The sequence below is a fragment of the Lagenorhynchus albirostris genome, chromosome 9 (genome assembly GCF_949774975.1).
Source record: "Lagenorhynchus albirostris chromosome 9, mLagAlb1.1, whole genome shotgun sequence".
NCBI lineage: Eukaryota > Metazoa > Chordata > Mammalia > Artiodactyla > Delphinidae > Lagenorhynchus > Lagenorhynchus albirostris.
In genome coordinates, this window is record NC_083103.1 from 76,050,496 (window position 1) to 76,076,290 (window position 25,795).

Consider the following 25,795-nt stretch of genomic DNA (forward strand, 5'->3'; position numbering starts at 1 on the left):
CCTTGGTCGGCAGGCACTTTGGCTGCATTAAATTTGGTGACATCATATAATGGTAGGTATCTTTTTAGGTCCTGAGAGGTAAGCTTAACATAGGAGTAGTAACCAAGAGACAAGAATAGTGTGTCTTTCTAGCCAATGATTTCCTCCTTAAAAATAATAGCAGTTATAATTATGACAATTTGCCAGGCTCTTACTATGTACTTTACATGCATGATTTCATTTGGTCACTACAACAGTCTTATGAAGTAGGTATATTACTATTATCCTCTTTTACAAACAGGTAAATTGAAACTTGAAGAGCTTAAGTAACTTGCCCACATAGCAAAACTGGTAGTCTGTTTGGCGCCAAAATCCTTGCTTTTATCATTTTTTTAAATGAGACTTCTTTATATTAGAAGATGATGCAAGGAAATAAAAACCTGGACTAGCTTTCTCTGTAGTGACTTAAGTTTGTGGAACATTTAGGTTATTTTTAGTTTTTATTTTTTTAAACTGGATGCTCTCCCCATTGAGCTTGATTAGATTACCAGAATAATTTTTAGAGGTGGGTTTATTCTAAAGCAATACTGAGATTTTAGGTTAGCACCTAGAATACCTAGGCTGCTTCTGTCAGCTTCCACTGCTTTGCTTTTTGCAAAGCTAGCCAACAGATCCTAAATGAAAGAACCTTTTAGCCATTCCCTCTGGCCCTCCGATCTCATCTACTTGACTTGATGTCCAGATCCTCAGGTGTGTTTGTTTGCTGGGACTCCTCTGTTCCCATAGCCCCTTTTATAGCTAGATCGGGGTCTGAGTCTAACCACCTGGCTTTTTATCTCTAATTGCTCTTTGCCAGTCCTAGAAAGGCCTTACTTTACCTTTTCTAAATACTCTGAATTTTTGCATTCTATTCTATTTGACAGCCCCTTATTTTCAAGGCCCTATGCTGAAGGCAATAAAGACTGAAGAGGTTCTCTGCCCATCATGGGCTTAATGTTTGATGAGGGTAAATGGGACTTACACACAAATAAATATATAATATAATAAAATTATAATGTAGGGTACGTCAGTAGACATTCAAAAAGGAGCTAGATTACAGTAGTATAGTGCTTCTCAGAATTTTCTGTCAGATGAGGGGGAAAATGTACTCTCAGTAGTCTGGAAACATGACCCAGACTGGCTGCCTCAATGGAAGTAACAAAATACAAGTTAATTCATATAAATTCTGCTATACTGGCATTTAAAAAAAATGTAAAACAGGATAAAACTACTTCACTTCCTTCTCTTTAGTTTTCTAATAAATGTTTTGGCACCAGAAGATACACTGGAAGTATTCATGGCTTTCTGAACTCCTGGCACACTGCTGTGTGCCATAAAGCGTGTCAGTATTTGGTATCTGTCAAACAGCAAGTGTGTTGCCCTGGTTGGATTATTTAGGGTGGGGCTTTCAGATTAATCTAGAAAGAGGCATGTCTTAAAGCTTCTTTAAAAGAACTAAAGGAAACTCCAGGTACCATCCTCAAGTATAGCCAGCTGCTCTTGTAAGGTATAATCCAGCTTCACAGTGGAACTGTGAGTACTGATTCATTTGAAGGCAATTGAAGGTCACAGCAGAGATAAAGGGCTGTTTCCAACATGAAGAATGACCCTGTGGATGCTGGGAGAACAGAAGTTTAGATTGTTTTGTTTGGCTGGAACATTGAAGGTACAAAGACCAGTTTGAGAAAAATGATGGCCTAAAAAACATAGAGGAAAGATGATATGCTTGACTTGCCTAGTAGGTAATGATTTAGTGTGATGCTTTAAAAAGGAGATTAAACTAGTCAAATCATGATTTTATCATAAATGTGTTTGTCATATGATACCAAGAAGGAGCTGATGGAAAAGGGAAGTAAGTTTTAAGAGTTGGAAATAGGCTGTTAGGTGACATGAAAGATAAGGTAACACAAAATGCTCTTCCAGAGTCATTATCTTGAGCAGAGAGATACTTCAGGTAGTCAAGAGAAAAGAGGGCTAGAAGTGAAGCTAGAACACTAAACACTTTCCATTACCAAATCTGTTAATAAGGGCATAAGTTGTAAATGCCCAGAAAACAATGATTGGACTAAGGAAGAGGTCATGTGTGGGAAGGTAGACCAGGAAGTCCAGGAAAGCATGCCAGGCCATAACCAGTGTTGCTGAGAAGCCTAGGAAACCTACAAGGTCCTCCATGCTGGATAACTCAATATTTTTAGTTAAATCAAAAAAGTCAAGTGGGATATTTTATAAAATTTTGTTTGGAATTCCAGTAGCCAAACTTAAATCTCCACTTAGGAGTTGCCTGCATATAGATACATAAGTAGTACTTTTTACTTTTTTTTTTTTTTTTTTTTGCAGTACGTGGGCCTCTCACTGTTGTGGCCTCTCCCGTTGCGGAGCACAGGCTCCGGACGCGCAGGCTCAGTGGCCATGGCTCATGGGCCCAGCCGCTCCGCGGCATGTGGGATCTTCCCGGACCCGGGCACGAACCCGCGTCCCCTGCATCGTTAGGTGGACTCTCAACCACTGCGCCACCAGGGAAGCCCCATAAGTAGTACTTTTTAAAAGAAAACATGTATTGAGCTAAAACAAGGTGTCTAAAGATAGGTTTATCTTTTCTGAAGGAAAGAGTATGAGGAAGAGAAATCTCAAAGGAATGCTTATTGAGGCAGGAAGAAAAATCCAGAGAAACTGCAGTGTGCCATTGTTTCCTTCGCTTCCCCTTCCCCCTGCCTCCCCGCACCTCCCCCCCTAGTTTTTCCCCCAGGGTAGGAAGATGGGTGATTTATTTCATCCTTTCAGCTTTCTATTTTTAACTTGTGTTGTAGCAATAGTGAAGTCTTTGTGGTTTTTCGTTTTTAATTTTTATGGAATTTGTAGCTTTATAGAAACTATGGATAAAATCTGGCCAAGTGTTGGTTCCTGTTTGTTGTTTTTAGGCTGGAATCTTCTGGAACTGCTTGCCAAACACATACCATTTATGGGACTACAAACTGCTTGGTCTTCATTAGAGGCCAGTACCACTATTTATTTTTGCTGAACCTCTCCTGAAGATAGTAATTTAATACACAGATTAAATATGTTATGCTTACAATGAAAATATTTCATATTCTGCATTTGCCATCATAATAAATAGTGGTTTAATAGTTAACATTTGTTGAGAACCAGAATTTCAAGTTTCTGTTCTTTACCAGGCACTGTGCTAAGTCCATTTCACGTAATATTCATGACAGTTTTGTAAGGGATTAGTATTTTCCTTTTGTACATGAGGAACCTGAGACTTAGAGAAGCTAAGTGCTTGCTCTAAGCCATATTTCAGTAAGTGGTGGATTGCTGTCCATGTCTGTCTGAGTCTTGTGCACACTTAGTCCATGACATGAAAGAATGATTGATTCTAAGGAAGGATTTTTTTCCCTTATCTGAGCACATCCCTCACATAACCCTGAATGTGTATCTGGTGTGGAAATGAATGAGGCTGTCTAGAGCTAGGCTAATTTGTTTTACCATGCCAAAACAATCATGTTGTTCCATCCTAGAATACAACAAGTTAATTTAGTGGCCTAGTGTAGTCTGTGCCTTTTGCATTTCCAGGGGGATGAAGAATAGCATCCGTGCCCCGTTGCCCTCTGGTGATTCTGTCTCCATTCACCTCCCATGGACACGGCAGTGTTTCTCTAGGGCTTCAAGAAAGAGAATTCCTTGATTCCATTATTACAAGTCACTCAGTTAATTTCACTTCACCTCAACATATAAGTACCAAGCTTTGTCTTGGACCTTCTTTAGGAAGACTTTCTTTAATAATATTGGATAACCATGATTTTCTAGCCATTTATGTAAAGTAGAAAATAGCAAAGTAGGCATTTTCAAACTTTGTTCAAATAAGAGCCATAGGAATGATTCTTACTGACAAGAAGTTCTCATTGTGTTTCTTTCTTATACTTTGCCACAAACCCGGTGTTCTTTTCCTCTGACTTTTCTCTGTCTAACAGTCTGACATTTGCAGGTCTCTGAGAGAACATTAAAAGCATAACTGCAGGTATTAAAAGCCAAGGCTTATTTGGTAATTCCGTGATGTATTCTCCTATATAATGTATGGTTTGTTTATTATTAAGGCTTGCAGTGATATTCATGTTCCCAGTACCATAAGCTTTTCAGTAATTTATCTATGGTGGATTCTTATGTTATGAATGCATTGGTAGTTGGTGTACACTTTTCTCTTCCTGGTCCCTTTGTTCTCTTTTCTGTCTGCTTTCTTTTGGTCACTAATGGTGAAGAGAGATGAAGAATATATACCTACCTTTAAGAAGCTTAACACCTAGAACATTATTCAGTTATCTTGTGGCACTAGAAAGTACAAGAAAGAATGTGCATTTCCTTTGACTTTTAGACCATCTAATATATGTTTGCTGGTAGCTTATTCCAGGCTAATAAGCATACGTAGCTCACTCTCATATAGCTCAGTACAGAGAGTCTTACTATCTTAGATTTTATACAGCAGGTAAGGGATTAATTAGATGTTGTCTAAAGGTCACATGCTCCCTGTTTTTAATGTTTGTTACTCTTCGGGAAGTAGCTATGGTAGGTAGTAGAAAGAACATCCAATTTGGGAAGCAGTCCAGGTTGGAGTCAAGCTCTTAGACTCTGGGCAAATTAAGTTATTACCTAACTTTTCAGAGCTTCAGCCCTCATAGCTTCGTGTGAGAATTAAGAAAAATACATAAGAACTTTGAAAGAGTAAAACATCTTACCGACACCATTGCTATCGTTATTGTGAATGTATACGAAAGCTTCTTGTATTGGAAAGTGGATAACTCATGTTTTAGATCTGGAAGGCTTAGGTATTTATCCACCTTGCAGAAATTAATGGTGTCAACAGTTGAGCTCTAATTGTATACAAGATATGGTAGTGGATACTTGGGTAGTGTTCATTGATGATAAAGTTTTCTGCCTTTAAAACACTATTTAAAATAAGGTGGATAACCTAGGTTTATGAATAACTTGATAAAAGGTAAAATAGAGAAAGCACAGCAAGAGCATCACAACATGTAGTAGGAGGTATAAAGGAGGCGATAATGCCACATTGAAAGGGATCAGGAAGACCTTGTTGGAGGAAATGGGGACTTGAGAGAGAGACCTTGAAAGAGAGCTTGGAAGAAGAGCCTATCCTAAGGAGGTGGAATAACAATATAAAAATAGGTACAAGAGACTGGATGGTCTGTTGCTGGTGGTACTCAGCTTGATGTGAGTCATGATAGAGGTGTTTGGATGTGTAGGTAGAAGCTGCCTTTTGAAAGCTTTTGGACATTTTGTTAATGTGGCCTTGCCTGGTGTGTTGTCACGTCTTTCAAGTTCTTGTCTTCATTGAATCCTCTGAGGAGCCTTCCCCCATGCACTCCAGCTGGACCGATTGTGCCTTCTTATTTGTTACCTCTGTGCACAGAGCCGTCTGGCAGTGTGGTGAAGTGGGGACTTTGGAGCCAGGCTCCCTGGGTCAAAATTCTTGCTGTTATTTACTAGCTTGAGCAACCTTGGGGATGTCACTTAACCTCTCTGTGCCTCAGTTCCTTCATCTGTAAAATGGGAGTGATGATATCTACTTCATGAGGCTGTTGTGAGGATTAATGGTTTTAGTTTACCTTAAGTTCTTGGATAAGTATCAGGCACATAGTAAGTACTATCTGCGGTGATGTTGTTATCATTAGCCTCTGTCGGAGACTTTATCCATTGTCCTCTGATATGATTTATTTACATACCTCATGTCCGAATAGGACTGTGCCCTTTTGAGGGAAGGATATATTCTGTTCTTACCTTTGTATTCCCATGGCTTCATCCTGTATTCCTTCTGCACTGTAAAATCTCATCCCAGAGCAACCAGATTTCAAGAAAAACTGCCTTAAACCAATGGACTGGCTGGTTGTACTTGTTCTGAGATAAATATAGCTAACATTGTAAAAGTAATTCCATTGACACTTCTAAAGTAACAGGTAACTCTAGCTCTTAAGTCTGTGTGTAAGAAGAGTTGTAATTAAATATTTACTGTTTTTTGTTTCTCTAATGAGGTTGAAGTGTTTCTAATGAAATGAAGTTTTAGTGCTTCATTAGCATCATCTAATCGCGCGTGCTACGGGTTAACTCTTTGATATAAAAACATTGCTGACTAATTAAAGCCTACTGTAATTCTTCCAAGTTATAATGTGAATACATGTGAAGACACCCTATGCTTAACTCATTAGGTAAATAGAAAGGATATGATATGAGTGATACTTGCGGCATCTTTACTATGTACAACTTTGACCCCTAGTAAATGTTACTCCTCCACCTTCACCTTGAATATAGATAGCCAGGGTGTCTCCGACTGGGATTTTTTCCTTGTTTGTCTTCATGTTCTAATAGTTGAGTAGAAACAGGGAGAAAGAGACAGTCTTGCCTATGCTAGATTCCCTGCTTGTCATGCTTTATACATTTGATCTTTCTTTTTGTATTTAAGAGAAATGTAGATTCTATCATTACACAATTTGATACTTTAAAATTCAACAGTAAACTTTAAGAACTGAATTAGGTCTTAAATTCAAGGTCTATATAACTGGATGTGAATCAATTTTATTTACAAGGATTTAGTACCAGTACTTCTCTTTTGTGCATCTGACCATTGTTTAGAAATCTTAGACAATTAGGGAAGAGTGTGTTCCATGGAGTTATAAGTCAGTGAAAGGTGTTGTTCTTTCTAGTTCAGAACTGCACTCAGTGGGAGATGGAGCCAAAATTAGAAGTGTGAACTGGATTCCTCATTTTTCAGATGGATTCATATGACTGCCAGAAAATATCATAAGTTCTTTACTTTGGTCACATTTTTGACCTCATCATTACTTTGGTTGTTGGCAAATGAGAACAAACAAAAGGAAAATCAAGAACTCATGACACTTGAAGTTGAAAATAAGTCGTTTTTCGAACTTCCCATTTATTTTTGGGATTATCTGAACTAGTTGAGAAGCATATTTTCGTGTATAGTCCTGTCTCATTATGTCTCATTATGCTTCATGAAGATCATTCATGAATTCTTGATTCTATCCAGCATTGAAATAGACACCCATCTCTTACACAGAAATACTGAATAATCAGGTAGTCTCTGTCACGGCATGATTGTAGGGCACCAAGAGAGAATTTGAAATTGCAATCAACAGACTGTTTTATTGAGCACTTTCCAAGGTTGTCTAAGGCCTTACAGCTGCCACCTTCATTCCTGAAATTTTCCCTTTTCCTTTCCTTTCTCAGACTTGCAACAGGGAAACAGCCAACACGTTTTAAGTGCTTAGCTGTATGTCTAAATGCTTCATCTATATTAACTCATTTACTCCTCACAATAACCCTGAGAGATGGGTTCTGTTCCACTTAACAGATGAGGTACAGAGAGGTTATGAAGGCTGCCCATGATCATGCCACTGGTTGGTAGAAGCGGGAAGCTAACCCATTTCATCTGCCACTAGAGCTCATACTCTCAATCCCTTGGCTATATGGACAGTGGGCTCCTGTGTTCTTGTTCAGGCATGGGAATTTTTACAGTGTACTCACTGAGATCTCTGTAAAAGGACGAAGCAGCTTACCTTTCTCAGTCAAGGAGCAAGGCCATGGGAAGCAAAGAATGGTCTAGGAAGAAATGTTTGGTTGTGGGGTTTTATGTCAGGAGTTCCCTAGGACAGCGGTCCCCAACCTTTTTGGCACCAGGGACCGGTTTCATGGAAGACAATTTTTCCACAGACCGGGGTAGGGAGGATGGTTTCAGGATGATTCAAGCACATTACATTTATTGTGTACTTTTTATTTCTATTATTATTACATCATAATATATAATGAAATAATTATATATCTCACCATAATGCAGAATCAGTGGGAGCCCTGAGCTTGTTTTCACTTGCCACTCACTGATAGGGCTTTGATATGAGTCTGCAAGCAAATGATTTATTATGGTCTCTGTGCAGTCAAACCTCTCTGCTAATGATAATCTGTATTTGCAGCCTCTCCCCAGCCAGATCATCAGGCATTAGATTCTCATAAGGAGTGCGCAGCCTAGATCCCTCGCGTGCACAGTTCACAGTAGGGTTCGAGCTCCTATGAGAATCGAATGCTGCCGCTGACCTGACAGGAGGCAGAGCTCAGGAGGTAATGGGAGTGATGAGGAGTGGCTGTAAATACAGATGAAGCTTCGCTTGCTCGCCCATGTCTCACCTCCTGCTGTGCAGCCCAGTTCCTAACACACCACAGACAACTACCAGTCCTGGCCTGGGGGTTGGGGACCCCTGCCCTAGGAGAAAGCTTCCGGGTATCTCCTTGAGTTTGAGGGGAAACTCAGAGGAACTTGTGGTGATGAGGGGAGAGAAGGAAGGCTATCTGTTACAGAATTCCTAAGCATCCTGATCTATGCATATTACCTACTACCCCCACTCTGCTTTAGGAATTCCATCTGTGACTTCAAATCCAGTTTAGCATAAGGCCTGTATATTGTACATGGAAAAATAAACGTTAAATGGAATGTTCTGCCCCTTTCTCACGGAGAGTACCTGCACACAGTTTGGCTTAAAAATTATCCTAGGAGTCTGATTTTTTTTTTTTTTTGTCTTCTCATAACATTTGATATAGGTGTTATGATTTCTTTACCCTTAGCCAGAGCTATGCAATGTCAGATAAATGCATACTTTTGCATGCATGGGTCCCTTCTGTCTGGAAGGCCAGTCAACTTTCCCACCTTTTGAGCTGGGCTTGAATGATAACAACTGATGCCATTTATTAAGTTGCCTAGTCTGTACCAGGCACAGACCTCATTTAGTTTTTATAACAACCTGTGAGATGAGTATTCCTTCTCTGTTCCATAGGTAAGAAAACCAGGTCTTGTGAAGGGTGAATGATTTGTCTAGGGCCTCACAGCCAATTGGTGAAGTCTAGTTCTGATGAAGGCTTTGTTTTTCTCATTGACTAACAATCCACTAAGGAGACTCTTTTCATCTTTTTTCCTGAGAGCCCAAAGCAGAACCATTCTTAAGCTGATAGACCTTTCTATTCTCCTAAATCCAAAGTACCTCTTAAGTAGAATGTGCAGCTGGCACCAAAGTTCTACCCCTCTTTTGGGAAGAGGTGTTAGTCTGTGAGTAGTAATACCCTCTTTCCAGAGCACAATTTATTTTTTCAAACAAGATTTAAAAAATTCTCAGTCTTGTGTGTGTGTGTGTGTGTGTGTGTGTGTGTGTGTGTGTGTGTATGTTAAAAGCCTCTCTGAGGCTCAAGACCTGTGGTCTTCAGAATTCCTGTTGGTGAGGGTGTTGGTGAGTTCTTGATTCACATGGTGCAGTAAGTGACCTTGTTTGGAGACCTGTTCACTCATGGGTGCTTACTGTGGTTGGTACCTGGGCTTGCAGTTTCATGAGTGGTGGGTTACCACATTAAGTCCTGGTGTCATGTCTAGGCATCGGGCCATAATTGTTCTCCTAAAGAAAAATGATTCTGATGCTAGTTAAAATCATAAGGAGGACTTTATTCAGGTCGGATGCTGTAGATGTCGAGAGTGTCACAATAGGGGAGAGAGTTCAGGCTCTACCCTGAATGCGACAAGAACAAATGTGGATTTATAGCCGAGGAGCATGTTGGGTGGCGGGGCTAGGGGGGGCTGTCAGTGGATGGAAAGTTACTAAGAGGAGAAGATGTAAAGGTTTCTTGGTGAAGGCAGGTCAAGGGCTTAAGCATCAAAGGTGGGGGATGGGGAATTTGATCAGATACCAGTTTAGATATTCTCTAAACTGACTTGGCAGGATTTTTGCTAAAACTGGTCTATGTAGGCCCAGTGAGGACAGAGAGCCAAAGTAGAGGCATAGACAAGAAAAGGGCTCAGAGGAGCCTGACTGAAGATTGGCCAAGGAGAGAGTCTTTGTCAAGTCCTATTGCTTGAATTAAATGTTATGCATTCAAGGTATCAGAATTGAATGATGAGAGATAACATTAAATAAAGTGTAGACAGACTTCCATAAAAATGTGTTTCCTACGGGCATAGACTTCTGTGAAGGGTTAGCATGGAAGATCACAGTAGCTCTGAGAGGTGGGACCTCTGAAGCTTCCCTGATGCTGCACTGTCAGATTGATTTAATTTTATTTAACAAACATAAATAGTGCTTATTAAGTGCCAGGTTCTGTTCTAAACACTTTGCAAATGTTACCTTACTTAGTCCTCAAAACAGCTCTATAAAGTGGTTATACTACTGTTATTCACTCTTTACAGATGAGGAAATAGAGGGCCAGAGGAGTTAAAAAAGTTTGCCCAGGTTCACATAATGAGTAAATGGTAGGACTTGGATTTCAACCCAGGCCGTCTTGGCTCCAGAGTCTGCATTCTTAGTCACTGTTAGGTTGCATCCTAGGCTTTTGCTTCCCAGGAATTTACTTCTCATTATTCTGGGCTTTTCTTTATTCTCTCCATGATTAAGGAAGAATTCTTCTTCTGGATTTAGTCACTCTCTGGAATTTGTTCAGACTGAAGTCAAGACTGAGGAGTATGTTTAGCTTGAGATTTCCTATAAATCACAAGGTTATTCGTAAACAACTTTTCTCGTGGCCTTTCACCTTAGAATGAGAATGCGTTTATTGGTAAAAACACATTCCCTATCTGCTCCACATTCCCTGTCTGTATAGAATAACATCGGTGACCCTTTCTAATCAAAGGTTCGCTACTTTTCTTTTTTTTCCCCCACCAGTAACCTGGTAGCATTCCTTCTTCTTCTTCTTCTTCTTTTTTTTTTTTAATAAATGCTCCATTTATAGGGAATGAATGGTAATTCTTTGATAAAGGCTTTGGGAAATTGGCTTCCAGATAATACACAACTGGCACCAAAACTTTCTTAAAGGGACAAATCTGCTTTGGAAGCAGAGCAGATCTAATCCCTAAAATATTTCTTTAGTAGTCTCTTTAAATTCTGCTTAAATTTGTCAAGCTGGTATTTAAAAAGGTTCTGGTCAATATAGCATTAGCAGCAAAGTTATGTAAATACATGTGGAAACTCTTGAGTATTCCATGGTATTGTACCTTCAACTTATGGGTTTTTTTTTAAACTTTTAATTACAGATCTGTCTATGGCAGTACAGAAATTTTCCCAGTCACTGCAAGATTTCCAGTTTGAATGTATTGGTGATGCTGAAACAGATGATGAAATTAGTATTGGTGAGTTGTGATATTTTTCAATATTCTAAGTAATAATTTTAAAAGTCTTACTTCATATAATGACTTGATTGAAATCAAACAGATTCACACACCCAAATACCAAATATGTCAAATATTCTGACTTTGATAAAAGCATAAGGGCGAATTTTTGGTTTCTGTGGAGGAGAGTATTATGAATTGTTTTAAAATTGAGCTCTGTGGTTTTTTCCATAAGGAAGTTACTTAACCATTCTATAATTCAGCTCAGCCCTTTGAGAAGATGTGGATAACACTGTTTTTCTTTGCCTCAAAGTGAATCATTCATTCAGACAAATACATATTGGTCATCTGCCATCAAATGTACCAGGTACTGGTTTAAGAATTAGCTTACTTTTTTTTTTAAACTTAATACTGATTTCTCTTTTAACTTTAGTATTTGTTTATAAAGAAAAAAAAATCAGTCAGGACGTATTAACCAGTATTAGTGTAGGACACAGAACATTACTGGGGATCAGGAGACTTGAGCCCTCATATGATTTTGCCACAGATATTTAGCAATCTGACCCTGGTGAAGGTATACCCCTTCCTGAATTGGATGGTTTCATTTCCCATAAGTGAAGAGGTTGGGTTATGTGGTCTCAAGTTTTATCTGTATCTGAGTTTTTACTGTTTGAAGATCAGATTCATGTAGCATTCTTTTCCCCACATTTTAACAATCCCTCCATGACAGTTTGTAGACATGGGGTCCGTTTGTAGGCTGGATTAGAGTCACACAATCAGAAGACTATAAAATATGTGCATACATTTTAGAGAATAATATACTAAGTGTACTTACCTTCCAGGTAAAAATAGAATATGACAAGCATTTAGAATAGTGACTCCCAAACTTAAATGTGTATATGATACACCTGGAGATCTCATTAAGTGCAGACTGTGATTCAGAAGGTCTCGGAGTGTGTGATTCTGTGTTTCTAACACACTTGAAGGTGATGTCAGTGTCAGTAGTCCATGGACCTCTCTTTGAGTAGCGGCTTTGGAATCCCTGACATGCTTCTCCACAATCATATTCCTCTCCTTCCTCTGCCTTTTTTTTTTCTTATATAGTTTTGTCAGTTATATATGTATTTCTAAAAAATACATTTTTATTGTTTTCGAAAACCTAAAGTGTCAGGTCCAAACCTAGCTGTGAAACGAAAGAGCTCTCAGGAGAAGATAAGCCGAATGAGTTTCCGATTCATTGTGTGGCTTTAGCTTGTTACATTCACAAAAGTTCCATCTGGAGAAATCACATGCACAGCCCTCACACAAGCTGTTTCTGGTGTGGAGTGCGTGTTGTGCAGTCGTCACATGGCCCAGCTGGCCTCTTTCAGAGGAGCTGTGCCAGGTGGTTGCTTGATTTGTCTGCTCCTTTAGGAGTGTTAGGTATGCTGAGGGGGTGTGGAGGGGGCTGGTCTTGGGATCGTGAGGGGCTCTATACGCCCTCAGGTCTGTGGGGAGAGGCGGCTGAGCCTGACTTGGCTGAGGTGTAGGTAGGGAGCCCCTAGGAAGGAGGAAGAGGGCTGCCACCTGGGCCTCAGGCAGCGTGACTTCCTCCTCTTTACAGGACACACGCGGAAGGCCAGCATCAGTGATCACGTGACACTGACAGCTGGAACAATTGTCATCCTGTGTGCCATTTCATGACGTTTGTGTCATAAATGTCTAGCCCCCAACATTGGCTTTGGAATACACCTCACCAGACAAAAGCCTTGGTTATATTACTAAAATACTGATATAGTAGCATTATTATTCAGAAGAAAGAAAGAACACCCACATGCTCACATAACAGCAATTATTTTCACTTAGTGATGAGACTGTAAAATCCAAGAAGGCAGAGGCCAGATCTTTTTCTTTTTTTTTGCTTTCAATCATTTCACTTTAGCACCTGACCCAGGGTCTGACTCATGGTAAACCTTCGGTTAAATTGTTGTATAAATGATATAATTTTCCTTATAGACTTAACTTTTTCACTTATGTGTATCTTTTTCTAATATAATTAATATAGTTTTACTACATATAACTACATATTGTATATAATTGGTTACTTCTCCTTTATAAAGAGGATTCTAGCAAATACTTCCGGGTTTTTATAGTTATTGTAATTTTTAATGATTTTATGATTTTAAAATATTCCATAGGTTCATGTACATGAATTTATGAAATAATCTCTTTAGTACACTCAGACTGCTTCTAGTTGGTCTTTTACTTTTTAACAGTGCAATAAGTATATTTCTGCATATTTCACAATTTCCTTTAAGCTTCTTACTTAAAATTCCTTCTTGAAGCCACATGGAGTAATGGCAGAGGTGGGCGTTTTTAATCATTATGCTCTTTGACCTTGCAGGCAGATGGATGGTAGGCGATTTCCCCCCCGTTGTGGTGAACTTGATATCTCAACTTTGCTCTGTTTCTCTCTTTCCACTTTGTCTAGATGGATGTTATTGTTGTGGCTTTTGCAGATTAGATTGGAAAGGTGTGAATTGATCAGTATGTGAAAGCTTATGATAGGCACTGAATATTAAGTTCTAATGCTTTTGGGGCTTTGAGGAATTAAATTCAGCATTGGGGAGTGGAAGGAGAATACTATATACTATATAGGGGTAGATGTTATGGCTCGCTACTTTTAAATCAGGAGACTTATTTAACTCCTATTGGGAATTTGATTTAAACACCAATGCTTTGTTAGGAAAACCTAACTTAGAGGACAGAGATCTATAAACAAAAATTATTTCTGAAACAACTAATGTAAAATTATAGATATATTCCCATATCCTCACCATCCAGCAGTTTTTATCCTTTTACTGAGCCCCCAAATGCACTGTAAATAGTTAAAAATAACTATGTATATAATAAAGAAGTAGTAGAAGACTTTGAATAATCATTCCAAACATGGAGGAATTGTGAGGCTAACACAAGCTGTTGTACCAAGGACAGTGATCTAAGAATGTATCCCTGAGGATAATGGGTAAGGCTGGTGTGGATGGAGGGCAAGAACTATCCTTACCTACCTTCATTAGCTTCAGTTCCACAGGGGAAGATACAAAGTTTCAGCTGTCTTTAAACCAATAAGGACCTACTGTATAGCACAGGGAACTCTGCTCAATGTTATGTGGCAGCCTAGATTGGAGTTTGAAGGAGAATGGATACATGTATATGTTCCGCTGAGTTGCTTTGCTGAGCCCCTGAAACTGTCACAGCATTGTTAATTGGCTATACTCCAATATAAAATGAAAAGTTAATAAAAAATAGCTTGTTGAAGCCCCAGTTTCAGCTTCTTCTTTATTCCTCTGATTTAATAAAGGAGGAATGAAATAGGGACAGCTGTGACTCTTAGCACTGAATAATAGCCATAATACTCTCAGCCAGAGTAGCCTTGAGACTTACCATTGATGTAACCACTGAAGATGATGACTTACAAAAGAAGCTCATCTTTTATAAGGGAGCAGTGTCAGTGCAAAATAACTTGTAAAGTCAAGGCATTTGCAAACTTTCTGCATATAAGTTATGGTGGTGGGAGGGGGTGGAAGATGAGTAAGATGTCTGTTTTCAGTGTGCTTACGGTGGAATAGGGCAAAAAACAGATTTTGAGCAAGGTAAGGAAAAGAGGGTTCTGTTACTATATCAGTATGATGAGTCAACTTGTGGAAGCTGTTCCGGGAGTTTGTTAGGCACGTAGGCCTGTGTCTGTCCCGTAAATCGGCCCCACTCTTCAGCTGTCCCCATCTGCTCCCACCCTCTGGCCTTGTGCTTGCCGGTTTGTTTGTTTTTTGGTGCCAGTGAGACAGTGCTGGCTTGGAAGGAAGCAAAGTGGGATTAGTTGTCTGGGACCCAGTGGGGAATGCCTGTGGCTCAGGGAGCAGGTCAGTTGCCCAAGCAGGGCAGCATCCTGTACTCTCCTTTGAGCACCTCGTTTCCATCTTACAGCAGCAAGAGGCCGTTGCTCCTCCCTCCTCTAAGGATGATTGAGCTGCCTGTGAACTTTTGATTGCTTCCTTTTATCTGCCTGCCACAGTGCTGGCCCAGTGGGAGACCATCCAACTTAACTTCCCACAGCTGTTCTAACTGCCCACTTTTTATGCTACTTCATTTTTCTGGACTGAGTAAAGACATTGAGTTAGGAGTAAGTTAGGAATTGAGTGGCTGGACGCTTGGGGGTTAGAAATTGGTGATGGAGGGGAAAAGAATGATTACAAACTGGTATAAGATTCAGGCCTCCTCAAATAATAAATTTATATGGGTAGACTGGAAACAAAATGTACCGTTGTTTAACCATAATTATACAAAAGACAATACCTACTGCATTAATCCTGGTATGTGTGTGGGAATTGCTAAAGTCATGTGACCAGCCCTAAAACCTTACTAGTAGGAAATAAAAAAACTATCTCTACAGAAAATAAAACACTATTCTTTTGAAAACTCTTTACAGTGGTTCATTTGAACAAGTAGAAGGTCAAAGATATTACTGTGAATCTGTCTGAGGCTGTGGTTTTTGATATGCATATTTAGTGCCTATAATTTGAAATCACTTTTAACCAAGTCTTAAAAAAAGTCTGCATTAAAAACAAAATCAGATATTGTTAGTCACGCTGAACCGGTGCCAATAAAAATATTAGTCATTAATATGAGGCAAAGCTCATTCATTCTATGTAATCTTGGAAACCATTGGAAAGTCCAGTTGTGGTTTTCCATAAATAGCTTGGCTAACGATGCTGTGTGATGGCCTATCGTAGTGCTCAGGAAAGTCTTGGACAATGTGAACTTTGCACTCAAGAGATTAAACATTTACCAAGAAGGAGAGTCAGTTTGCTAGTAAATATTCTAGGTGGGGACTTATTCCTTTAGACATACCTAAACAGAAAATTCCTGTGGTACAGACAGGCTACATACAAGCACTTGTCAACTAAGGTTATGGCTCCCAACTCTGAGTGGAGAAATGAGTCCATGAAGTAGGTAATTCAGATCAAAATATATTTCATAATATTGATAATTGTACAGATAGTTCTGACTTAACTCATGTATTTGTGTTCAGGTATTTAACTCTGCTTTGAATACAGATATGCACACATAGCAATAATGGTTAGTGCTTAATAGTTCTTAGAATGAAGAGCATGTTATATGGTTTTTTTTAAACCCTTACAAATCTTATGTGTACAGATTGACAGATGGTAACTCAAACCGAACCAAGTTTTGTATACTGCATTGGCTGGGATGTGCCTTATGTTTTGAATTCTTTTCTATTCTTTTGGAAAATACGTTGAAAGGTGAGACTGTAGGAAATTAATTTAAAATAGTGACATTTTAACTCACAGGGACTTTATTGAATCTTCCTGAGCAAGCAGTGCTTTGCCCAGGTGCAAATATTTGTTGTTAGATTACCTCTCTGAAGGTGGGTGTGCATCAGTGTAATAGAGTGGTTAAGTGAAATTGCCTAGACAGAAGCCTGAGAGTGATCACTGATGCTTGATCAGAGGGTGTGAAGTAGAAGACATTTTTCAAGGGAGTGATTGAAAAATTTTTTTCATTTTCTTTGTTAGAGGAATTACTGGAGGAAAATGCATAAATCTTTTACCAAATAGATTCATTCACTTCAAGGATGCATCTTGTTAGGTCTAATGGAAAGGTAGTATTTCAGGTTAAAAAGAACTAGTATATTTATACACCCCAGGAAATGCACTTAAACGATCATAAATGATTTTAGCTAAGCAAAAACCACACCTATTTTCTTCAAGTTAAACTAATAAAATTCAGCTATTAAGCTACCAAATTGAAAATGCTTCTGTAAAGATTTTCTTCAGAATTCAGTTATGAGCTACAGATACTCATCCATACAGATCACTACTACCATTTGTCTGGTGATATTGGGATGCATAAGGTAGAGTGTGGTCATGAGACTCTTCTTGGGCATCTCTTAGGAAAAAGTTAGCAAACCAGACACAATGCCATTACCAACCACAACTGAACTCTTCAAAAAAAAGACCTGTGATTTTATTAAATTCTAGGAAACAAATTACCTTCTCATTTGCTGAATCAAAAGAAAATCCATCAGTTATTACGAACCCTCATTACAACCCACTTAATGTGGTTATATAAATCAGGAAGTCCTCTATTAAAGTGGAACATTTCCAAATGCCTAAATTGTTTATATAAATAACATTTTCTTTTGAACTCTGTAGAGGAAGCATATTTGACTTTCTTATGGCTCTCAGTTGGACAATTGAATTATTGTTTTCCATTTTCTTTTACCACCCTTATTTTTGCACCCACACAGAAACCACCCACAATTAAGGACTGAAACAGCTGGGAAAGTTGCACATTTCAGGTGGAGTTCCTCTCTTTAAAAAAACACACCACTTGAGAGAGATGTTTTCATCATATTATCTCTGTATTTTAAAGAACTTTATTTGATTTAATTTGAAGTTCAAAGGCTTAGATTGTTTTTCCAGAATCTGAAGTTTAAAAAAAAAATTCAGAAACTTACCATGTTAAAAGTCACATCTCAAAGAAAAAAAATTGCCTTTTAATTTATCGATATACGTTAATCCCCTGAACCCCCTTTCTGTCTTTTGTGATTTGTTTTTTTTTGTTTGTTTGTTTTGTTTTGTTTTTTGCGGTATGCGGGCCTCTCACTGTTGTGGCCTCTCCCGTTGCGGAGCACAGGCTCCGGACGCGCAGGCTCAGTGGCCATGGCTTACGGGCCCAGCTGCTCCGCGGCATGTGGGATCTTCCCGGACCGGGGCACGAACCCGCGTCCCCTGCATCGGCAGGCGGACTGTCAACCACTGCACCACCAGGGAAGCCCTGTGACTTGTTTTGTTGAACAAAAAGTGGCTGTCTTTTTCACAGAAAAATCAGTCTCTTATCTCCTCCAGTAAATTATATGCTGTCTGAGGTCAGAAAGTTTTCTCACATTTCTATTCCTGCAAAATTCTTTAGCACCTTATTTGTAGCAGAAGCTTAGTAAATATTTGTTGCATAAATAGTCCCCCTGGAAAACCTAGTAAACTTTAGTTTCTAGAAACAAATCACTTTAAGGTGCATAAATAAAATTTTAGTCATATATTAAAAAATAAAATGTACATATTTGGGTATATCTAGAATGATTCTTTTCAGTATGGTAATAAACTAAATTTTGAGAGGGAAAATAGTTCATATATAGTCATCCCTCGATATCCACAGCAGGTTGGTTTCAGGAGCTTTCATGGATACCGAAATCCTTAGATGCTCAAGTCCCTTATGTAAAGTGGTGTGGTATTTGCATATAGCCTACACAATCCTCTTGTATATACTTTAAATCATCTCTAGCTTACTTATAATACCTAATACAATATAAGTGCTATGTAAATAGTTGCCAGCATGTGGAAAATTCAAGTTTTGCTTTTTGAAACTTTCTGGAATTTTTTTTCCCAAGTATTTTTAATTCACAGTTGGTTGAATCTGAGGATGCAGAACTGGATACAGAGAGCCAACTGTATTTACATATAAATACACAAACACAGACACACACATATATGTAACTTTTGCATATAATTGAGAATGATTTAGAACAAATATCTTAATATTTGTAAATGTTTCAAACCAGAGCTAAATATTGTAATATTCTTTAGTTTATTATTCAATGTTTATTGACTACTGTTAGGTGACAAGCTCTGTGCCAGTCCCCAGGGACCTGGTGGTGAAAAGAGTAGTCAAAGCTTTTGCCCTCATGGAGTGTACAGACTAAAGAATAAGATGGTAGCAATATCCTTCCTTTAGAGATAACATGCCTTAAAAAAGGCTTATTTCAGGGTGAGTGGATAGAGAGTGAAAAGAGAACTTTTATCTATGGTTAGTGACTTATAAGAGCTCAAAAAAAATTCAACAAAATGATTAGACAATGAAATAAATGCTCTGGCCCAATATAACTTGGGATGCAGGAATATACAGTTGATTCTCATTATCCACAAATTCTGTATTTGCAAATTTGCTTCCTCTACAATTTATTGGTATCCCCCAAATCAATACTCCTAGCACTTTTGTGGTCATTCGTGGTCATCTGTAGAGAGGTGAAAAAGTTGAGCCACCTGACTCATGGAGAATCTACTGTATAAAATATGGTGCATTTCATAGGTGCATGAGGCAGCCTTGACTCATTCTGGGATGGTGAGAAGATTTATTAGAGGCTCCAAGACTCCAGCCTGGACAAGCTGGATCAACTGGTCCACGGTGCCCCCAGTTGTGAAGTTAGCCACTGTCCAGACAGCCTCTCACTGGGCTTTAAATTCTCCGTTTTCTGGAACAGCCACCAAGGGAGGCAGCGCACTGCAAGCGATCAGCTGCTGGACGTGCTGGCGGGGCCCCGCGGCCACATCGCTTAGGGCCCAGGCTGTCTCCTTCTGGATGGAGGAGTGGGGGTGTGTGAGGAGCTGGAGCCACACAGCCAGGATGGCCGTGTCCAGGGCCAGCTGGGTCTGGTGGTCCGTCCCCGTGACACAATGTTCCCCACAGTGCGCAGAGAGGGGGTCAAGACATTGAGTTCTGAGCTGCTCATGAGTCGACCAGCCTGGGCAGGACCCCTGTGTCCACCACTTGGCTGATGTGTGCATCGCAGCCATCGGTGAGGTAGGACAGGGCCCAGCAGCTGTCCGAGAGAACCTCTGGGTGCCATAGCGGGTGGAAGAGGGCGGGCAACATCTGCTTCACCGTGTGATCAGAAGGGTACGGGTTCTTGTTCCGGCACAGGTTGGACAAGGTCCACGCGATGTTGCACAGGAATGTGACTGGTATACTTGATGAAACCAGGGTCAGCAGATGTGGAATGGCATCACTTGAGATAACGTTGTCTCTGAATTCTGGTCCATCATCTGCTATATTACCAAGGACCCACACTGCCTGTTCACACACAGTCATATGAGTGGAAGACAGGAGCTCAGCCAAGGGCTGGATGGCCCCTCCATCCACAACGGCGCGAGTCACCTCTGAAGTCCCCGAGGTAATGTTGGTCAGAGCCCAGGCTGCCTCGAGCTGCAAGTGGGGGTGAAGGGATGACTTCAGGAACAGAAACATGTTTTATTGCATACTGGTAAATATTAGGTATCAGAAAGGTAAGCCATGGCCCATGTGTGTGGTAGGTGCATAGTTTCTACCTTTGTTGGTTAATTTCCTGCTTTGCTTAATAGAGTTGATCCACCCATGTTGAATATCATGTAAATTCTGCATCCACTTGGAAAACAGCTTTTGAAGATAGTATCGTGTCACAGTTGTCTTCTTGGTGTGGAGTAGTTTCTATCTTTCTATTGGGGAGCTGCATTTCTTTAGTTCTAGGATAATTCATGTACCTTCTTTATGTACATATGGGGTGGGAAGGTGGGAAGTTGCACAAGCTGTTGTTCTTTTTGTCTGTTTTTTTTTTTTTTTTTTTTTTTGAATTATCAGAAAGAGCTACTTCTGACAGAAATGTTGGCCTGGTTTCTTAGAATTGCAAGTTTAGTATCCTAGAGTAGAAAGAGACCTTGGAGAACATGGGAGCTAAATCTGTCATTTTGATTTAGATGCAGGTGAAATTATTTTCTAAAGTCACACAAGTATTAGAACCTTGATCACCTGGCTCCTGGGTCATAACTTTGAGTTTACTTGTTCATTCATTCAATAAAGCACTTGAGATTTGTTAGACACCGTTTGGGTGCTGAAGACACATCATGTGCAAAACAGAAAAAAAAATCCCCACCCTAATGGGTTTGCCATTAGTCAGAGGAGTTAGACGATAAAATACATAACTTCATTATATATTATTAGACCATAAGTGCTATAGAGATACAAAAACAAGGGAGATTAGTTAAAATTTTTCTTTAGTATTTTTAATATACAGATATCTAATTTCAAGATAGTGGTATTACTGTAAACTACTTATAAAATGAACCTCATTTTACCCTCCATTCCCTGTGTGATCAATCAAATTTATATGACTATGTAAACATTGACCTATTTCTGGATTTGAAACCATTTGGTGCAAAAGGTGTAAAGGTATCTTATTATTTTTTTTTTTTTTGGTGGTACACGGGCCTCTCACTGTTGTGGCCTCTCCTGTTGCGGAGCACAGGCTCCGGACGGGCAGGCTCAGTGTCCATGGCTCACGGGCCCAGCCGCTCCGCGGCATGTGGGATCTTCCCGGACCGGGGCATGAACCCGCGTCCCCTGCATCGGCAGGCGGACTCTCAACCACTGCGCCACCAGGGAAACCCATAAAGGTATCTTCTTAGCTGTAGTACAAGGATTGGGAGTCACAGAATATGGCAGAGGGCTTGCCACATAGTCTCAAGTTTAATTTACATGTCCTCAGGAGACACTTGAGGCTTGAGATTGAAGTTGCCCTTTAGGAGGTTTATTCTGGATTCAATATATGTGATGAATTATAGCATGGAAGTCTTTGCCAGTTCAGAGTTGAGTCAAGGATTGCCTTCATCAGCATTTTTTTTTTTTACATCTTTATTGGAGTATAATTGCTTTACAATGGTGTGTTAGTTTCTGCTTTATAACAAAGTGAATCAGTTATACATATACATATGTTCCCATATCTCTTCCCTCTTGCATCTCCCTCCCTCCCACCCTCCCTATCCCACCCTTCTAGGTGGTCACAAAGCACCCAGCTGATCTCCCTGTGCTATGAGGCTGCTTCCCACTAGCTATCTATTTTACGTTTGGTAGTGTATATACGCCCATGCCACTCCCTCACTTTGTCACAGCTTACCCTTCCCCCTCCCTATATCCTCAAGTCCATTCTCTAGTAGGTCTGTGTATTTATTCGTGTCTTACCCCTAGGTTCTTCATGACATTTTTTTTTTCTTAGATTCCATCTATATGTGTTAGCATACGGTATTTGTCTTTCTCTTTCTGACTTACTTCACTCTGTATGACAGACTCTAGGTCCATCAGCATTTTTTTTAATGGACCTAGAGAGAACATTTCTAAATATGAATGAAATAATAAAAGTACAGTTTCAATTTTGACATTAAAAGGTTTGGACCATAAAGGCAATAGTCCTGGAGACTGTATCTGAAATAAGTGAGTTAGGAGGCAGGATGTGGGCACCCAGAGACTAATGAAAACTCACTGGCAAAAGGCAAGGACAGCATATGAGCAATGGAGACAGCCTTGGGGTGGGGGAGGAGGAAAGCAAGAAAATAGTTGAATAACAGGCCTACAAAAGAAAGAAAAGCTTGCCTTGGATAGTTATCAAGGAATATGTGGCTGGGAAAAACCAGCTTAATTCAGAGTAATTTCTCGGTCATTGAGAGAATTCAGGATAGTTGCTGAGTCATGATTCGGAGGGCTGTAGAGAGAAGAGCTTTCAGGTCCTGCTTGATTCTTAGGACTCAGACATAGTGTTCTGTTTCTTCCATTACCAAGAGGGCCACGAGTAACCACTTCTGCCATTGAAAGTACAGATGTGCTTCAGGCAAGGAGCATTCTTACAAATCTTATCTTAAACAATTACACACACACACACAGTCACGCGTATCTACTGTTTTCTATTTAAATATATTTTTAACTCTTGACTCCTCACACAAAGAGCATGCATTCCTCCCCCCCACCCCCGCCACAAAGTCAGCAGTTGCCAAGCTGCCTAGCATCAGAATCAAGTATGGGGAACCTTAAAATTTTGATTCTTGGGCTTCACCCCCAGACCTGAACTAAGGTAGAATCCCCTGCGTTGAGACATTAGGAGCCTCTCATTTTATGGAGATTCGTGTTGTCTGATGCAGCCTGGGAAACATTGTTACTCTAAACAATATACTTGTGCTTTATACCGAGGGAGGGAGGCACAACTGGGGAAGGTACTAAAACTGGGAAAAGGTCTGTTCCAGAGGAGTGCTTTGTGGGTCACCAGATCCCTGATGCCTAGCATTTTGCCAGTGGAGCCACTGAGGCTATAGAAGCCATGTGTTTGTGGGGAAACCTGGTCATTTGTTGCACCATTTTTCCTTGACAGCCTGAAAAAAGGTTTTGGTTTATGCAGAACAAATTGGTCTGTCTATCTATCTATCTATCTGTCTATCTGTCTATCTGTCTATCTTAGAATGAGAGATAGTGTTTATGGGCCAGTGTAGATGCTGTGCAGATTACTCAGGGATGAAGGAAAAAATCAACTTTTCAAATTAAAATCCCATATAAGATGTCATTTAGTTCATGTTGACTTTGGATTCTCTGGAATTCTCTACTAATAATATCTTCTGAGTGCAAAGAACCTTATGGGTAATTTGGTACATGCAACATGAATAAGATCTTCTTGTACTCTTATTAATAGAAGGGGGTCCAAAAATAGCTTTATGATATCATCACTATATTACTCAGGAGAATGTGCTGAGTGCTTTAGGTAGAGTAGTAAGAACAGAAATGTGATGAGAGAACCAAAGCTGGAGAAGGGACATCAGAAGATGCTTAAAAAGAGGATGTTATTTGAGCTGAGTCCCAATGTCTAGGTAAGATACAGCTTAGGAAATGTATTGGGTTGGCCAAAAAGTGCCTTTGGTTTTTAAGTAAAAATAAAAGACACATTTTTCATTTTCACCAAGAACTTTATTGAACAATGTATTCACACTTTTGTTCCACTACCTTCTGCCATTTTTCAGGCAACTTCATAATTCCATCTTCCCAAAACTTTTTACCTTTTTGAGCAAAGAACTGTTCCAGGTGCCTTTTACAGTCTTCCAGGGGATTGAAATTTTTTCCACTAAGAGAATTTTGTAAAGACCTAAATAAATGGAGATCCAAAGGCTCAATGTCTGGTGAATACAGTGGATGAATCAGAACTTCCCAGCCAAGCTGTAACAGTTTTTGCCTGGTCAGCAAAGAAACATACAGTCTTGCGTTATCCTGATGGAAGATTATGCGTTTTCTGTTGACTAATTCTGGCTGCTTATCGTCGAGTGCTGCTTTCAGTTGTTCTAATTGGGAGCAGTACTTGTTGGAATTAATCGTTTGGTTTTCTGGAAGAAGCTCATAATAGAGGACTCCCTTTCAACCCCACCATATGCACAACATCACCTTCTTTGGATGAATACTGGCCTTTGGTGTGGTTTGTGGTGGTTCATTTTGCTTGCCCCACAATCTCTTCTGTTCCACATTATTGTACAGTATCTACTTTTCATCGCCCATCACAATTTGTTTTAAAAATGGAACGTTTTCATTATGTTTCAGTAGAGAATCACATGCATAAATACAGTTAAGAAGGTTTTTCTCGCTTAATTTACGTGGAACCCAAACATCAAAGCGATGAACATAACCAGGCTGGTGCAAATGATTTTCAGTGCTTGATTTGGGTATTTTGAATATGTTGGCTATCTCCTGCATGGTATAACGTTGATTGTTCTCAATTAATGTCTTGATTTGATTGCTATCAACTTCAACTGGTCTGCCTGACCATGGAGCATCATCCAGTGAGAAATCTCCAGCATGAAACTTCGCAAACCACTTTTGATACGTTCGATCAGTCACAGCACCTTCTCCATACACTGCACAAATCTTTTTTGCATTTCAGTTGTGTTTTCACCTTTCTTGAAATAATAAAGCATAGTATGCCGAAAATGTTGCTTTTTTTCTTCCATCTTCAGTATTAAAATGGCTACACAAAAATTCGCCAGTTTTGATAAGTCTTTTTTAGAATGCGCTCTGATATGACAGCTGTCACGTACAATCTAACAAAATTGTTTCAAATGAAGTTAAAGACAACTGAGTGCTACTAGAGCCATCTTACGGAAAACCAAATGAAAGAATCTTTTGGCCAACCCAGTAGTTAAAGGAAAGACATGGAAATGGGATACTATAGGAATGTTAGTAGTTTCAAAGTACTAAGAGATCAGAAGTAGTAGCATCTCAAGCTAACACAGTTGGAAAGGTACTTTGGAGCCACATCATAGAGGCCCCAAATCATTTGCAATATGGACTTCTGACTTTATTTACTCATTCAGTTTTCGAGTTGGATAATGACACAATCAAAGGTGCCCTTTAGGAATTTTATTCTGACCATTACTACATAGGGTGAGCTGGAGTCATAGGAACTGGGAAACCAATAACTAGGCTGTTGTAATAGTACAGCAAAGATGAAGTGATACCCTTACATGGGTATGGAAGAAGGGTAGAGGAGAGAGATCAACAGCATTTGGCAATTGAATCTGTGGAAGGAAGGACTGAGGATAATCCATCACTCGAGTTACTAGGAGAATGGTGTTAGGGGCCCATTTATATGTTTATATGTGGCCAGGGTACCTGGGGGTGGAGCAGAATTATGAGTTAAGTTTTGGTACATGTTAAGTTTTGAGATTCAGACAAAATTCCTAGTAGAAATTCCCAGGATATATAATCAGATTTGTTAAATTTAGACTAGTGAGGTGGGGTTGTGGGACTGTGCCTAGAATAGAGGGAAAGTGTATATAAATTTCAGGTGAGCTAATTTGAGTTCAGAGGTTAGCTCTGCCAGTCATTAGCTCTATGGTCTTGCATATTATTTAACCTCTACATGTCAGTTTCATTATTTGAAAATTAGGAGAATGGTGATAGAAGATTTGAGTGTTTTACTTGTGAGTGCCTCGAAGGGTGTTGTGAGGATTA

At 39.6% G+C, this 25,795-nt stretch overlaps 1 protein-coding gene and 1 pseudogene across 1 annotated transcript in view; one reads left to right on the plus strand and one right to left on the minus strand.

The window, feature by feature from the left end:
• The window catches only part of ARHGAP42 (Rho GTPase activating protein 42), a 293,648-nt gene that overhangs the window by 59,355 nt on the left and 208,498 nt on the right, over positions 1–25,795 (plus strand). Inside the window, exon 2 of the mRNA XM_060160265.1 lies at positions 11,099–11,194. Coding sequence (XP_060016248.1) covers positions 11,099–11,194 — 96 coding nt within the window. The remainder of the gene's footprint in view (positions 1–11,098; positions 11,195–25,795) is intronic.
• On the minus strand, positions 19,339–20,254 carry LOC132525919 (importin subunit alpha-8-like; annotated as a pseudogene).